Raw genomic sequence first — 16840 nt, 5'->3', positions numbered from 1 at the left:
AATGTAAAAAGCCATTAGTCTGTATTTTTACAATAACTGCTGAGCAATCCAAACCATTGAAGCATATAATCATCATTCTGGTAATGTAAAAATATTAACAGTCCTTCTGACCAAGGTTTGTGTATCTTAATTCATAATAATGTGTTTTTGTAATACAAAAAAATACAGATAATGTCTGTATTTTCTTACTGTACCCCCCCAAGAGTCTAACAGGTCTTTGGGCAATTCATTTCTGGGAAATTTTATTGAAGGAGAACAAAAAACTTCAGATTGCTGTGTATCTGCTGTGGCAATGTCCTTGAGCAAGATACTGAATCTTTGTCAGCTTCGTTTACAAGAAACTGAATACATCACTTTGTACTGCTGTGCAAATCATTATAACAACTCAGAGAAGAAAGAATCGAGCAATAGCACTTGTTGTAGACCACTTACTCTTTGTTGCATCACACTCACAGTTCCCCTCTTTATAAAAATCCAGCTCTGGTTAAAATTCATCAGGAAAAGTGAAGAATGAAAGCAGTTTGAATGGACACATTTTTACTGCAGTAGAACTTTCAAATGAATCTAAGTAGGGTACCTGTAAAATGGGTTGTTAGCTTTGTTACAACTTCTCATTAATGCCACAGGGCTGGGGCCACACACTAATTAGTTTTCTTGTTCTGGTTGTGCCCAATTGGTTTTAATGGAGAATGCCAACAATGTTCAGAGAGGAAAAAAAATCTTTACAAGTGCACGTTTATTACATAAGGCCTCAAACCCAATCAGGAAGGTGCTGTTTTACACAAAACAGGTCAAAAAGTAACTAGTGTGCAGGGTATAAAATAGTTCAACTACTTGCATTCTTCAGCATTTCTTCAGCCTTACAATTAACTGGCCTTGCTCACTCCGGGAATGTTTTCCCATATAAGTGGGTAGATGTGTCATTCCTTCCTTTAACATTGATATGTTGAAATGACTGTTGTAGTTTTTTGGAACAGGAACAACAGCTTCCCAGTTTTGACTGCATGTGGGAGTTAAACAGGCGTAGTTGTTGATGACAGGGTGCACTGAATATTTCAGAATCTGCTGATCAGCTGCAGTTTTCCGACATAAGCATTGCTAGGGTTTACAGATAATGGTTGGAAAAAGATAAACTATCAAGTAAGCAAAAGGTCTCTGGGTGAAAATGTCTTCTTGATGCCAAAGGTCTTAGGAGAATGGACAGACTGCTATGAGCTCACATGAAGGCAAAAATAACCTAATTATCAATCATTATAATCGGGGTAAGCAGAAGAGCATCTCTGAATGAGCAACACACTGAACCTTGAAGCAGCAGAAGACTAAACTGGGCCAGTTATGAATAGAATACTAATACTACAGTTCAAATTCATACAATAGACAAATGTCATTTGTCTATTAATAAATAATAAATCCACCCTACCTTGTGTTAATGGTTCAGATTGTTGTTGGTGGCGTAATGTTGTGAAGGATATTTTCCAACATACTTAGTACCAACTGAGCATCATTTAAAGGCCACGGCCTACCCAAGCACTGTTGCTGACCATGTCTGTACCTTTATGACTATAGTGCACCCATCTTCTCATGGCTGCTTCCAGCAGGATAACACACCATGTCACAAAGTTCAGCTAATCTCAAACTGGTTTCTTGAACATGACGATGTGTACTCCAATGGCCTCCACAGTCACCAGATCTCAATCCAATAGAGCACCTTTGGGATGTGGTGGAACGGGAGGTTGACATCCTGGATGTGCAGCTGATAAATCTGGAGCAACTGTGTGATGCTTGCATGTCAATATGAAGCAAAACTTTCTAGCACCTTGTTGAAGCTGTGCTACAACAAACGAAGGCAGTGCCAAAGGCTAAATTGGGTCCAACCCAGTCCCAGCAAAGTGTGAGCGTATACTTGATAAGAAACCCTGAAGTCCACAGAAATAGCCCGGTCTGTAAATGCTAAACTAATTTACATGCATAATATAGCTGGGATGAATAATCTGAGCTAATGTCTAAAAGGAATCAAAGAATAGAGGACACAGTACAGACGTTCCTTCTCCACACTCTACTTTAATCCCAGCTGTCTAGTTTATGTACAGTCAGTCACCTGTGGGAAACCCATCATATGAAGAGAAGGCGCTAACATACATACATGGTACATTCTAGTCAGTGGTGAACTTCAACAAATCAACCCAGAGCCACAGAGAAAAGACTGGACGTCTCTGCTCCCACTTTCAGTAAGTGGCACATTTCCGTAACATTGTACTGTGAAAATAGTTGCTAAATATAAGATGATCATGTCTTATTGCATTTTCAAACACTCGTCTAACAGAAGATTATCTGTTTCAACAAACCAATTTCCCTCCAGAATGTATGCTTTTTTAAATTAAAGCGCAAATTTCCACCTAAATCAATTATCTAAGAGAACTCAGCTAACTGGTATCTCATACCACACAGAGTATCTTGGAGCTTTTTTATTGCAGTGTCAAGAGTTTTACACTGGCTTGATTGAATGTTTATTTACACTGATCAACACAATAATGGCTTGGCTCAATTCTTCTACAAATTCTTTTTTCCTTTTATCACACAAAAGCTCTATTGACTGTTCCAAAGTCTAAATGGGCTCAACCAGCTCTCAAGATAAATAACAAACAGTGTAGCTGCTGTCTTCCTTTTTACTTTAAAAATGTATTATTACTGTTGTTATTGCTGTTTTTTCACCTTTAACAAGCGCTTCCTTCAGCTTAAAGTGGCACCTCGCTTTAGAGCAGAGCGTGTGTTTTTTTAATTGTCTTTTTGTTAGGTTCGGGGTTCAAGTCTGCATAGTTCACCATGACATAGAAAACAATGCACTGCAGTACACAGTCCCACATGTGGTCTCACACACACACACACACACACACACACACACACACACACACACACACACACACACACACACACACACACACACACACATACACACACGGGTCACATTATATTTCTGAAATCCTTTCTCGCTTGTTAAATGTACCAAATTAGGACTTTCTAGATCACTGATTACACAGCGTGGTCAAAGACAAATTTATTAACAAATAAAATCCACTTTCAGTTCAAATAAAGTCATTTCATAATGCTGCGACTGACCAGCTCTTTCAATTAAGCTTCACAATAATGGAACATTTTCACAGTTTCCCGATTTGAACTGTGCAAAACAAACCAAGCTGTCAGAAAGCCACATGTGCATGTGTTTGGTTGACAGTTCAAATACAAATGAATATTAGTTAATTTAATTATGTGTTGAATTGAAAGTGAATTTTAAGGCCTAACAGACCAGTTAATTAAACAATTACAGCCTATAGTGCAACTAATACTCTCCCTCCGCCTTGTCCTCTCTTTCCCGCTCTGATTTCAAATATACTATACAGTTAGAAGAAGTAAAACATAGTAGTCCCACTTATACACAACATCATACAGTATTAGTCAACTAGAAAAAACAGTAAACACAGCCACATGTGAATAAAAAACGTCTAGAAGGTCAAAGTTACATTTCATAGTTTTACATCGTAGTAGCTATTTTTCTCCCTTTACTCAGCAGACATTTCAGACTGTGTTATTTATAGAAAAAACCCCACAAAGTTCACATTTAGGACTCTTGGAGGAGCTTTTGAGGAGCATTCGACAAACCAAACAGTTCCCATTTTTAAGTAGCTAGTTAGTCACACGCAGCATGAGATTAAATATGCAACAGTTTGGGAAACACCTCATGCAAACACACAAAATGCTGTTTCTGTCCTCCGGAGCGACCGTCGGCGGAGCCCCTCAGGGCAGCGATTTGAAACGCCTGGAGTTTCATTACAAAACGGATATACTGCTGAAGATACTGGCCGAGGGGGTGCTTAAGGTGGATTTTGAGACAAATTTTGTTGAGGAAAACAGTCTGACCTTGTCCATCCTTCTTTCGTGAGAAGCCAGTGTTTTTCCTACCAGAAAAAAAAAAAGAGTTTCTCAGTAAAAGAAAAAGGCCTCAAAACATTTGGTCCAGTGATTACAATACAAATGCAACATCAGTCACATTTCCAGGAGGAGTCAGTTGAATAAAAATAAAACATAAAATAAAAAAACCTGCTGGCTATCTGGAATGCCAATATAATTTTAATTTGTGATTTCTTTTATCAGTTTTCTTTCATGGAAACCCTGCAAAGTAAACTTGAGACCTACTATTATTGGTCCCAGTGTGCGGCTCTCTGAAACCGAGGTCTACAGAGGTCTATGTGATGGTACAGTTGGCACTTTAAGCATTAAAAGTGGAGCAATGAAGTGAAAGAGGAGAACTGCTAAATGTCTTTCTCTGTTTTTTTGTCCTCATCAGGCTGCTGGCGAGGGTGTGCAAGGATACGGCAAACCTTGCTTTCCCCATTTGTTCCTTTCAATCTTTTATCATTCACCACAAAGGCGAAACATCAAATAATGCATCAAAGAATATCATTTAAAGGCTTCCCTGTTCTCCAGTGACGGTGACCACCATCTTTCGGGAAGGTTTCCTTCTCTAACATCCAGCTCCCTGAACTGACAGAAAAATGCCAATTCACGACACGACAGGCTGCTCTGACTGTGATTGTCATTTATATAAAGTGTTGCCTGCAGAAGATTTTGGCTGCTTTTGAATTATTATTAAAAAGAGCTGGATATTGCAAAAAATGGTGATTTGCCATTCTTTCTTTAAAAAAACAAAAGAGTCTAATTAAGAAAAAGAGAATCGATTGTTCGGTGACAGATATGGGGTAGTCTACACAAGGACTGAGACGGATGGGAACCTGTCGCTCTCCTGTGACATTTTCTGTCTTTGTTGCCATCTCTGTATGTGTCTTGGGTGGAAGACGAAATATTTATACAGCAAGAGACACAGCTGTTTTTTTTTCCTTGTATGGCTGAAAACACCCCGACCTTTGGGGTGCTGCAGCTAAGAAGTGTGGGTCATCTCTACCTGCTGCGTCAGTCAAGTGTTCAGTCTCTCAATTGTAAACATTAAGATTCACATTAGCAGTAAAAAAAAAAAAAAAAGTGAAGTGCTAAGATTTGTCCTAAGTTTGTGTGCGTGTGTGTGTGTGTGTTTGTGTGCATGCATGCGTTCACATGTACATTACTCAACGCCTGTCTGTGAATGCGTCTGCTTCCTGTACGCATGCACAGATGAGAGGACGGTAAAATCAACGCTGTTGGATAACATTCAACATTTTTTTGCCAGAGTAAAATGTGTCCTCCTGCCGTCTTGGCCATCACCGTTAGAAAACCAGATCCTGAAATTCACCGAAAATAAATAAATAAATAACTAAAACAAAATAAAAAAAAACTTTGAAAGGTGTTTAACATTCCTTAATCGGTAGTCATGTTCGGAGATTCTTCGCTGGACTTTTCCAAGTGTTAATCAGTCAGGCACAAAGAGCAAAAAGTTCCAGAGAAGGTTAAACAGGCTCTGTTGTGTGCACGGGGATGGTTTTTAAACTCTTTGGTGAGGCGCAAGAGCTGTTAGATACCAACACACTTAACCAGCGCTCCTGAAACATGTTTTTTTTTTCTTTTGACAGCAGAAAATTGAACGAGTTCTCATTGGAAGCTCGCAGGAACACGTGACCGTCGACCGTCGAGCGTGGCCTCTTTGCATCCCTTCGGTTTCCCTCGTAAAGCAGACGCCCAGCAGCACAAGGGAGAAGCAAGTCACTGGCTACTGACCGGGTCTGAGGAAGGAATGAAAAATGTCCTGCAGTTACCATGCTGAGCCACATGAGGCCAATGTTTCATCAGGAACTCCACTGAAAGACAGGCTAGTGGGAAGCCATCTGACCAAGTGTTTGGGGAGATTTGTGAGCTGAATCGCAGAGAGTCATCTGTTCCCTGTCTACTTGTCTGTGTCTCTGTTGTTTATTAAAAGACAGTTGGGAGTAATAAAAACAGGATTTTAAGCAGGAATCGTTGGTAAGGCAGCACTCTTGGAGTCGCTTCTGGGCTTATTTTGACCTGTGGGGGGAAAAAAAGACAAGATGAAGAAAACCCAAAACAATGCCAATGATTTTATTTCTATTCTAACTGGTAAGTAGTTATTTTTAAGGTGCGATAAGACATGAAAACATAAAGTGTATGTGACACGGTCAAATCTTCCGTAAAAATGAGAACACTGAAGGTTAAGAGGTTTATGCTGAAATGCTAAGCAGTACATTGTGTTCAGTACGCTCCCTGACTTAGTCATTTACTCATGATAATGTTGCTGGATGAGAACATCATGAGCACTTGTCCCATGTGTTTTGTGAAAGATAACACTCGAGAGAGAGCCTGACAATCTCAAGGGTACACTGGCTCTGTGATACCCCACACCCCCTTTTTGTTGCCAAAACAATCATCTGACATTAATGCAATCATATTACATCATCTTTAATGCAGTGATGTCTAACTGTAAGAGTAAGACTAAGATTTGGTAGCCGTGTAACCTGTACTTTGAAAAAGTCTTGAGCCATCTGTTCTTGTCTTTTTTTTTTCTTTTTAGAGCACTCTTGAGCAACAGCTCTCCAGATTTTTCTGAAAAAAGTTTTTCTTTGGGCAGTGGCTGCTTTTTCACTATTTCGTATCAGCCCATTTCTTTTACCTGACCATTTTCAGAGAAGTGTTTTTCTTCTGTTAGGCCCTTTAACACTGACCCTTGAAACATTCAAGTACAAAAAAACCTCCCCTCACTCAAGTGATAAACCAGTGGTGTATCTACACATAACAGACAACTTAGCTAAGAAACCATTTTAAAATGCATCTTGAGGCACTTTGTTACCAAAACACATTATTTGTTCCCATTTCTTCAGTTTCTAGTCTTTAGCTGAAAACATATCATATTTTAGCACACTGTGCAGTGTTTTCAATCCATCCATCTTCTTCCACTTTTAGGGCGTTACAGGTTACACTCTTTACAGGTCGCCAATCTATTGCAGGGCTAACACAGAGAGACAGACATCCATTCACACTGACATGTGTACCCTGTCAATTTAGAATGACCAATGAATCTAACCCTCTGCATGTGGAGCTATGAGAGGAAGCTGGTGTGCTAGGACCAACTCGTGGGGAACATGCAAACTCCACACAGAACAGCCCTAGACAGCTGACGAATTCAAACTCAGGATCTTGCTGCTGTGCAGTGACGATACATGATGGTGAACCACGCCTTCAAGAGTTATTCCTGAAGACTAATTTAAAAAAAATAATACAAGAAAGATTGCCTGAGCGAAATCAGGCAATGTTTAAAAATAAGGTTATACCAAGGTTGCTAGAATTGTACAAACTCATGTATGTTTGCACACAATTCAGTAAATCACTCCAAGTTTTCCCTATTTTTCTAGCAAAACATAAAGAAATGGTGGATGGCTCAAGACTTGTAATTTCTCATTCTAAGGATAACAAATATTACAAAGCGTCGGATGTAGTGGTTTAAAGTATGCCACCACTGGACTCTAGAGCATTAGAGATGTGTTCTCTGGAGTCTCGACTCACACTTCTCTGTCTGGCAATCCCATGATGAGTCTGGGTTTGGCAGTTGCCAGGACAACAGTGCTTGTCTGACTGCATTGTGGCAAGTGTAAAATTGAATGGAGCGGTGATAATGGTGTTTGTTGTTCATGAGTCAGGTTCGGCCCCTTAGTTCCAGTGAAAGAAACTCTTAATGCTTCAGCATCCCAAGACTCTTGGACAATTTCATTCTCCCAACTTTGTGGGAGCAGTTTGGGGACAACCCCTTCCTGTTCCAACATAGTTGCTCACAAGTGCAAAGCAAGGTCCATAAAGACATGGATGAGCCAGTTTGGAGTGGAAGAACTTGACTGGCCTGCACAGAGTCCTGACCTCAACCCAAATACTTTTGGCAATACAGCGCACTGTACTCACAGCAGTCACTGCTGGTCTTATGCTACCTACCAGCAACCACGTAAAAATTGAATCCCCTCTTTCTAACAGAACGTGTTTTAAATATTACAAGTGAATGCTGTCAAAATAAAGCACTTTGAAATCAGATGATTCTTGGCGATACAGCCTATCATTCAAAACTATGCCACAATGCAATAGAGGTCAGCTGCGTTAGGAATGGGAACCAAGAACTGGTTCTTGTAAACAACTGGTTCCCAATTGTTAGTCTGCTTGCCTCGATTCCACTTATTGGTTCCACTTGTACTCGTTCTACAGTCGGCTGATTTCAGTTTGCGTGTCAGAGGAGCAAATTAGCGTCAAAGTCTGCAGCGTGGATATGGACACTACTTTTATTTCTATTACAGAAACGTATGAGAGCATGATAAAAAGAGCCGGAGCAAATGAAGTGCAAACTGCATCGAGAACAGAAAGAAGATGCATTACACTGCTAACACAACTTTGCCTCTTTGCAAGCACCTGTGCAGAGAACATGCTAACATTAAGCTAGCCAAGAACCCAGAATGATGTTAAAGCTGATAAGTGAATACTAACCCCAGCTCAGCTGTCAGACCCTGAACTTCAACACGTAGCAACCTGATGAGCAGTCAGACTTCTCAAAATGTCTTTGTGCTGGTTTTCATCTTTGCTTAGCGCTGTCAGTTTTGTGTTCATAACCAAATACTAAGAGAAAGATCGTATGTGTGTTCTCATTAGGACAGGGGTTTGTGTTGATGTATGGGGCTGTAGCCTAAAGAGACTTTGAGACAATGTGTTTCAGGTCATTTTACAGAGTAAAAAGCAATGTAACAAATTATTTTCTTCTAGGAGTTATTAAGTATCGTACTGCAATACCTCCAGCATGCACAAACATTTGACCACATAGCACTGCAATCAATTTGCATGAATGTAATGTCTTTGATATGCTGCTTAGCAATGGCAGAGCCAATGAGAACCCACTGAAAATCAATAAGAGAATGGATAAGGAATCAAATAGATAAGTGTTATTGATAATGGAATCAGAATTGCTAAATTCTTATCAATTTCCACCCCTAATTAGCGTGAGACAAAAAGATGAGGACTAAATAAAATGTGTAATAAATTCACTCCAAGAGTTTCAGCTCTGTATATTTTTTTCTATCATAAAACCACAAAAGTCATTTTTTTCTTTGTAAAAAGAAAGACATTTCTACAGAAGGCTGGAGGGGTGACTGTTGTGCGTGTGTGTGTGTGTAGGTGTGTGTTTGTGTGTTTTTCCTTTGGGATGGTACAGCTGATGCTTTTTTATTGGTCCCTTTGGCCAGAGCCAATAAACACCAAACTGAAGGGACAACAGCTGGAGAACAATGATAGCATATTGATGACGTTTGTGTCAGTATGTGTGCATATACTGTAAAGTACGTTTGTGTGTCCATATGTGTACAAGCACAACTACTGTCTGGATGTTTCTGCGTATGAGTTTGTGTGTACTCATGCTTCAGCTCTCGTGTGTATGTTTATGTGTGTTTGTGTTTCCAGCAATTATCTTGGGTGGGGAGGTGTGTGTGTGTGTGTGTGTGGAGGGTTTTTTGATGATTTATGACCCGTGTTATGGCTTCCACAGGGGAGATATAAAACTACAGAATGGTCCTTTATTGCCTTTCTTCTTTGTTTAGTCCTATGTTTCATCCATCACTCTCTGTTTCTCTTTTTAGCCACTCCTCTCTCTTTTTCTTTCTCTTCATCTACTAGCCTCTCACCCATCTCTCTCTCTCTCTCTCTCTCTCTCTCTCTCTCTCTCTCTCTCTAATTTGCTCTGGCTCTTTTCTAATAAAAACTGTTATTGATAACCTGCCCGCTGCACATCAGTGGAATCACCATTACTTTTCCTCGCTGTTTGTTACACTGGTGGACCTCTTTCCTGCGTTCGCTCGGCGCCTTCCCCACAACAAACCGAGACAGTGAGATTGATGCACGGTTGTCTGAGCCTGGACTCGTCTTGTGATCTCCTATTGGCTTCGCTGCCTAAGAGCAGCCGAGGATTTCGATGAAACTGCAATCCACAGTTTGAGTCTAGGGAAATTACCATATAAACTAGGATCTATCCTGCAAATACGCAAAAGAAAAACCTTGCAACAACAACAAAGGCCACTCCATGAGACAAAAATAATACTCTGGTAGGTGCTCGTTCCAGTCAGAGTGGAAAAGATGGTTAAGAGCTAATTATCAAAAACAGTGTAGTGGTTTTCACTACATGGCTCACCTTTATTTGTGAGGGGAGTGATAAAAGCACCACAGTGGTGATAACTGATGAGACCTGAGCTGGTAAATGATAAGCCCTTATGCTGATAGAGCAAGAACGTGCCTATATCCACCTCTGCAGAATGCATGATATCAAACCCAGATGAAAATGAACCCCTAAACAGACTGTTGGAGTTGAATTTTAGAGGGTGAGAGCTTTTCGGGGTTTAAAAAAGTGAGGAATGACCATGGCACTGATGTTGTTGGTACAACATATGATAAAATTAACCTCAAAGCATTTTAGCCAGGCATCTGCAGAAGAGACAGAGTGTCCCCATACTTACATGTACATGGGTTGTAGTTGAAGGTGGGAGGTCTTCTGAGGCCCCTGGTAGCCATACGAGTCAAACCCTCCTATAAAATCAACTGCACAAAAAAACAAAAGCAATTAGAGAAAGCGTATGTCACCGTGGTTATCAAGTGGGAACATCCCACAACAGATGATTCATGCCTTTAAACCTACTCCACCTACAGAGGTCTCAGCAGTACATTTTGAACCAGAACCACCATCTCTGTTGCTTCTATTCCTGCTAATCAGGATTGTAAGCATGAAACGGCTTCAAGTAAAAATTCTGCAATGCAAATTTCCTATCTATTTTTAGGTGCAAGACTAAGACTTATGCAGCGATATATATTTATGCCTTGAGAATACGCTTAACTCCTAAATTATCTAGGATAGCTCCACAGATTCCTGAGCTGAGGAGCTGCCAGCAGGTGGTTGCTTTCCTCACACAGAGGCAAAAAGCCTGGACTTTTGAAGCGAGGGAGCCATGATATTTCTTTTACTTTGATGTTGCAGAGCTCATAAAATGATACTTCCCTGCCTTGATCAGCAGCATACATTCCTATTTATTCTGTGAGATTTCATAACTTCAAGTACAATGCAGAGTTTTGGCTGTCACTGCATAGAGCAAACGTAGCTGTGAATTTACCTTAAACCTGCAGAAAACAAGTCTAAATAACATTTTACAGCAAGTACCACATACAGTCAGGCATCTTTATTCCCAAAACAAGCCCTCATTATGGCAGATAGCTTTTATGTCTATTACTAAGATAATAACATACATACATTGCATGTATGTATTGCATCGTGCATTAGATGAGAAGATTGATGTAAATCTTTATGCAACCCAATAAGCTTAGCTCTACAATTATCAGATAGATAATCAACATGTTAACTCTTGTTTAGTTAATCTATATTAAAAAAAATGTAAAAAAAAAGAAAAGAAAAAAAAGGCAGGTTTTTTTTAGCAACTTAGATTATTTGATTATGTACAGTTAGCCATCCTTTAATCACTAAAATATTATATTTTTAAAATCAAATAAAAAAGAGATAATGTGTTACTAAAATTGTAGATGTAGATGTTTTTGTTTGAGAAAAATTTCTCCTGTTTCAAAGATTTTGCTATGCTAACTCGCAGCTAGCTTTAGCCTCAACAGCTAAGCACTTGTTTAGTACTGAAATAATAAATATAATTTCTGTATTAAGTCGCACCTGTATTGCATGGAAGCCTGTAACTCAAAATTTCAAGAAAATCTATCGGTAACTTGAAATTGTGACTTTTTTTCAGTGGGTTAAGGCCCTACCAGGACCTCCCCTTGTGTGGGTGTGGCGTTCTCTCTCAGCCTCCTCCTCCTTTGCTCCACCCCTTTGTCTTTCTCACTCTTCTCTCTCCCCAGGACACAGCTGGTGTTCATTGGCCTAGTTTACCACCTGGGCCCAGTCAGCAATCACCTCTCTGAGATTATATAGGCTGGGGAAGAACTGTGTGATGGTGGTGATTTTTCTGGTGTTTCTTCATTGTGTTCTAGATGTCGAAAGAGGTCCTACTGTGTGATTGTCCTGCCTGTGGCGTGGAGTTGTGGGAGCAGTGGGGAGAGTAGCTGCTTCATGTGAGTAGTGTGGACTTGTGGGCCTCAACAGCAGCAGAAGCAGCAGTAGTGGAACTTGCTGCTGCTAGTGATAGGGTGGGCTTGTGGGCCCCCGGAAGTGCCTGTTTGGTTGTTGTGTCCTTTGTTCTTGCGAGCTTTTTCTTTTTCTAGTGTTATTGGTAAAACGGCTTTGCCGTCTCTGTCAGTTCAAATTATTTGTAATAAAACTATATTATATACTGAACACCTCTGTCTGGTTTCCTTTTCATTCCATTCTGGACCCATTTGTTACGGGTCCCCACACTCACAACCCAAGACCTCTTCGTGGGGATGTAACACAGTGGTGGAAACAAAGTGTTGGATGGTTTTAATATTCGCTAGCTCTGAAGCTAGCGAATAATTTTCGATCAGCTTAACTAACTTCAGTAACCCTTCAAAACTTAGTTTTACATCTTTATTTTGCTTGTGACCGGCTGGATGTGGGAAGAAAGACAAGAGGCATAAAGATGTTAACTAGCCAGCTAACTTAGTGCAATCGTCTTGGCTCTATGAATCCTGATTTTCATGCCTCGAGATTTATTGCAATATCAGCTGCAAAAGACACTGATCATTATTGGACTTGAAAGAATTTAGACTGCTGCTTTAATGGTCAATGGCAACTCTGTTTGCTTTTGGAAGTTGAGGAACATTTCAATACGGAAATGGATAATGATGCTGGACTTAACAACCAGACTGTAATTGCTTTTATTAAAAAAAAAAAAAGTTGAAATATGCCTGTGCACATAACTAAATCTTCACGTTAAATTAAAAATAATCAATTAATATAGATCTTGCAACACTGAGACATTTAAAATTTTACTTTAAAGACAACCATACTCTACATTATCAGTAAAGAATATGAAAATCTAACACTGATTATTATTAAAAGCTATTTAGTATTTTAGGAATTTGGCATGACATACTTTTCTTGATTGTTTATTTCACTTAAAATCTTAATCTTTAGTCTTAATTAGTTGTAAAACAAGTTGTCCTTTATTTTTTCACATTGCTTGCATGAGAAATTTGAATATCAGCCTAACACACAACAGAAAAGCAGATGGAACAGTTTCTGGTGGTCATTCAGTTGATTGTGACTGTTCAGAAAGACAAGACAGAGCCTCTGTTGGTGCATGGAGCTTTCCTTCTTTGTGTGGATCCTTTTGTGGAGGAATGGCCTGGTGTAAACCGTAAGGGTTTCCTGCTGATTCATGCTGCAGTCAAATAGCCTCAGCAGAGTTTCTGCCATGCTCGACCCTTTGAACACTAGAGAAAATGGAGCCTCTGAGCTTGTCAGCGTGCTGCCTGTCAAGCTGTAGCTACCCAATTTAAAAATTCAGATTTGTTATTCATAAGGCTCAAGACTGTCCAGTAAGAGTGTAAGCACATAAGCAACTCTCTCAAAAAATGTTGCAAAACTTTATATTTCTTTACATTTATTACTGGTCAAACATTTCTATGATGACTGTTAAATAAAAAGTTGCTGTTGCTATGTTAAAGTGTTCATTCATAACTGCGTGTCGTTTGTGTGTACGAATGCGTTTGATAAAAATCTGTCTGGCACATTTGAGTAGCTCTGAGACAGATAACACTTACTATCTTGATTAATACACATGTGCACACACACACCTACACTTATGCTCAGGCAAGCACAGAATAATTATCAAGGTAATGAGCTTTCTCAGCAACTCAAATTATTATTGGTCCTGAGTTTTCACTTCTTCACCCAAGGCTGATTTCCACCAAGCTCCCTTATTGTTTATTCACCCAGGATGGATCATTGTGTACCACTTTCCACAGCTAAAATTTGGGACTCACTGCTTAGCATCACTATCATTGTTTTTTATATATTAAATCTGATGGATTTATCAATGCTTTATCTGGAGTTCAAGCCTAGCTTTTCCAATTCAAAGTCAGATAATTATTGTTTCACCACAATGTACCTCCAAGGACTTGTGATTGACTAAAAAAAAGACACAGAGCTTGAATTACAATATCCTGAAAGGTTTTTATGGTTTTCAAAACATGTTGCCTATCCCTACTTTAACAGAGGGCTGAGACTTTAATTTGAATCCTGATTCTTTCTGATAGCATTTTCCCCTTGAGAAGTATTAAAATCTTCCATGCAGTTTATTATCTCTCATCTGTGTGCAGTTTGAAGGTTTTCCTCATGTCTGCAGGAATTTCCTCTGTGCCCTTGTTTGCTCCCACAGTCCAAAGACATGCAATTTCGATAGACTGAAAGCTCTAAATTGCCTGTTGGTGTGAACGTGAGTGCGAATGCATTTGTCAACATGCATTAACAATTTCATAGACTAGCAACCTGGCCAGACTCTACCTTGTGCCTCCTTCTCAGTGTACACTATAATAGGCTCCAGCTCCCATCACTTTTAATATCATAATTGATTTAGAAAATGGATGAATGTATGGGTCAGCTGTTAATATGTGGAGGTGAAATTTGCCCAGATTTGTTAAAGTCCCTCACAACATGGTTTCAAATTATAGCTTTTCTATCTACTGTGAAATGTTCATGAATAAATAAGTAATGAAAAGGGCCCCACTACACTCATCATGTGTTGATTGATGAGTTTTTTTCATTATGCTGTTAATGTCAACAGAGCCATTAAAGGAAAGGAAATATGGCACTCAACGAATCCTGTCTAGAAATATATAAAGGACTATTCTGTTACCCAAAGAATTCCCATCTTTGCTACCAAAAGGCCAATCAACAGCTAAATAATATTTAAAAAATTCAACGATACAATCACCATGCAGTTCAGACTCATTTATAATGGTTCATGACCGTTTCAACAGTTTGGTAGAAGATATTATTCCTTACTATATAAAGTTATAGAGATATATCTTTCTCAGGTTACTGTGACATTATTTAGAATGCTCTCCATTCCTTAGTACTGATGTGGTGAGAGACTCAACTGTAAATGAAATTATAATGATGTTCAGGTAGTACATGTGTAATCAGCAGGGGAACAGAAGCTCAGAAAAAAACGTATTTTGGGGCAAAGACACCAAACTTTTTAAGAACTTTTAATAGGAATCTCTTTTGATTCTATCCATGCAGTTTTTATGTCTCATGTTTATCTATTTAGGGACTTTGTCTTGTTAACATGAAATAATTGTCCAAAAAAGTCCTGCCACTTGTCAGCCTTCTTGCTAATGCCTCTAGACAGTTATTCTGAACATCCTGTTTAGATAAATGGGAAGAGATCCTGCATGTATACAATGTATAGATAATTGGCGTTCTGCAAGGGCAAGCAAGGCAAGCAGGGCTTGGCCTGTGAAATCTCAAAAGAGGTATCAATTAAAGTGAAAGCAATCTCTCTTTTTGTATCTCAAACAGCGTTTTGTCTTGAACTTTCCACCATCCTATAAATTACTGCCATTTTGTAGATGTTGCAGGCTATTAGGAGGCTTGCCTCCAACCATTATTGGCTAATGCCATGTAGACAGAGTACATAAGCCTGCCACAACATAGCAGAAACTACTGTGAAAATGTATGACAACAACACAACTGACTCTCAGGTTTCCTGGTTTGACTGTTGCTCTTTTGAGGTAAGGGTGGGATAATTACCATCCTTGCCACTACAGAATTTTCTCAGATTTCTATTCAAGAGTCTCTCGGTGACATCTTTCTCTTAGTCTCTGTTAGTGCATGAAAATACTGTGAACTCTGACATCTTTTAGCTGAGCCCTATCAGCTCAAACCAATGAAAAGTAAGAACAGGCACTAAAATGTGAAAAAATAAAGCTGTTGCACTTTGACAGAAACATGTGCTCAGACAGGACTACATAACTCATGGATGAGTAAATGTTATTTAAACTTTTTCCAGGGACTGGATTTGTTACCTTAAAAACTAAGAATGTTTGTTTTTGGCAACATTTCACGCCACTAAGCACAGTGATGGCAACACATTTCTCTCATCAAAGTCTGCTGCTTAGTTCTGTCAAACTCTCTCTCGGGGTGCAGCATCAGGAGGAATGTGCAGTATCGAAAGCCAACGGCCAAAATGCAGTTAACAAAAGGGCAAATACTAAATGTTGCACATCAATTATTTAGACATGGAGATGAAGGCAAAGTGGCATTTTAGGTTTACTGTCATCACTGAGCTTATTAAAATGCAGTATTAAAAAAACCTCTCAAAAACAACCCCTGAAACTCAATTATTTTCCTTTAAAGTCTCATAAATGTAACATTACATTACTCTCAGCTGTTCTTAAATTTTTACACTATGATGATTTCACTTTTCGCTGTGACCTCGTTTAACATAGAGGTCGTCCTGTCCCAGTACTGATCCACACTTTTATAACAGACGGGATAAATTTGCCCCCTTCAATCTCGACTCCCAATCTGTTCAGGGCAGGAAGGAAAGCAGAAAAATGTGTCTAGTCTCGAGGCTTCAAACTATTTCCACTGATCTAGTCTGCATTTATTACCTATCAATATTTATGCGTTAACAAGCAGCCTCCATGGTTCACTGTTGAATAAGACATGCCACGGTATTGATCTTTGGGAAAAACGGCTGCGTCTACTTTAACGGAATAACTTAACTGATGGCCTCAGGTAAATGGGCTCATTCAAGTAAATGCACAAGGATGCACACTGCATTTTAAAAGCAACAAAAACTGAATTAACATGTTGATGTGCCACATTTTCATCTTCTGCGCCACATGCAAAGGCAACTATTTAGACTCACATCTTACATAAAACGCTTACTATATAGTAGTCAGT

At 39.3% G+C, this 16840-nt stretch overlaps 1 protein-coding gene across 3 annotated transcripts in view; it reads right to left on the bottom strand.

The window, feature by feature from the left end:
• Window positions 1-2041: 2041 nt before the first annotated feature.
• The window catches only part of nkain2 (sodium/potassium transporting ATPase interacting 2), a 109322-nt gene continuing 94523 nt past the window's right edge, over window positions 2042-16840 (bottom strand). The window contains exons 6-8 of one of the 3 annotated variants that reach the window (XR_014888458.1): window positions 10470-10551; window positions 5113-5988; window positions 2042-3953 (exon numbers count right to left, since the gene is read on the bottom strand). Coding sequence is in view for 2 of the 3 variants with exons in the window: in XM_085245795.1 (XP_085101921.1) it covers window positions 5979-5988; window positions 10470-10551 (92 nt within the window). In the remaining variant the exon portion in view is untranslated. Of the gene's footprint in view, window positions 5989-10465; window positions 10552-16840 lie in introns of those variants that run through there. The other 2 variants (XM_085245795.1, XM_085245797.1) reach the window with 2 other exon arrangements.

Source organism: Mchenga conophoros, linkage group LG15 (genome assembly GCF_057382185.1).
Source record: "Mchenga conophoros isolate Kocher_MC1m ecotype Shallow Benthic linkage group LG15, M_conophoros_male_GT1.1, whole genome shotgun sequence".
Taxonomy (NCBI): domain Eukaryota; kingdom Metazoa; phylum Chordata; class Actinopteri; order Cichliformes; family Cichlidae; genus Mchenga; species Mchenga conophoros.
This window is presented reverse-complemented; position numbering and strand designations above follow the sequence as displayed.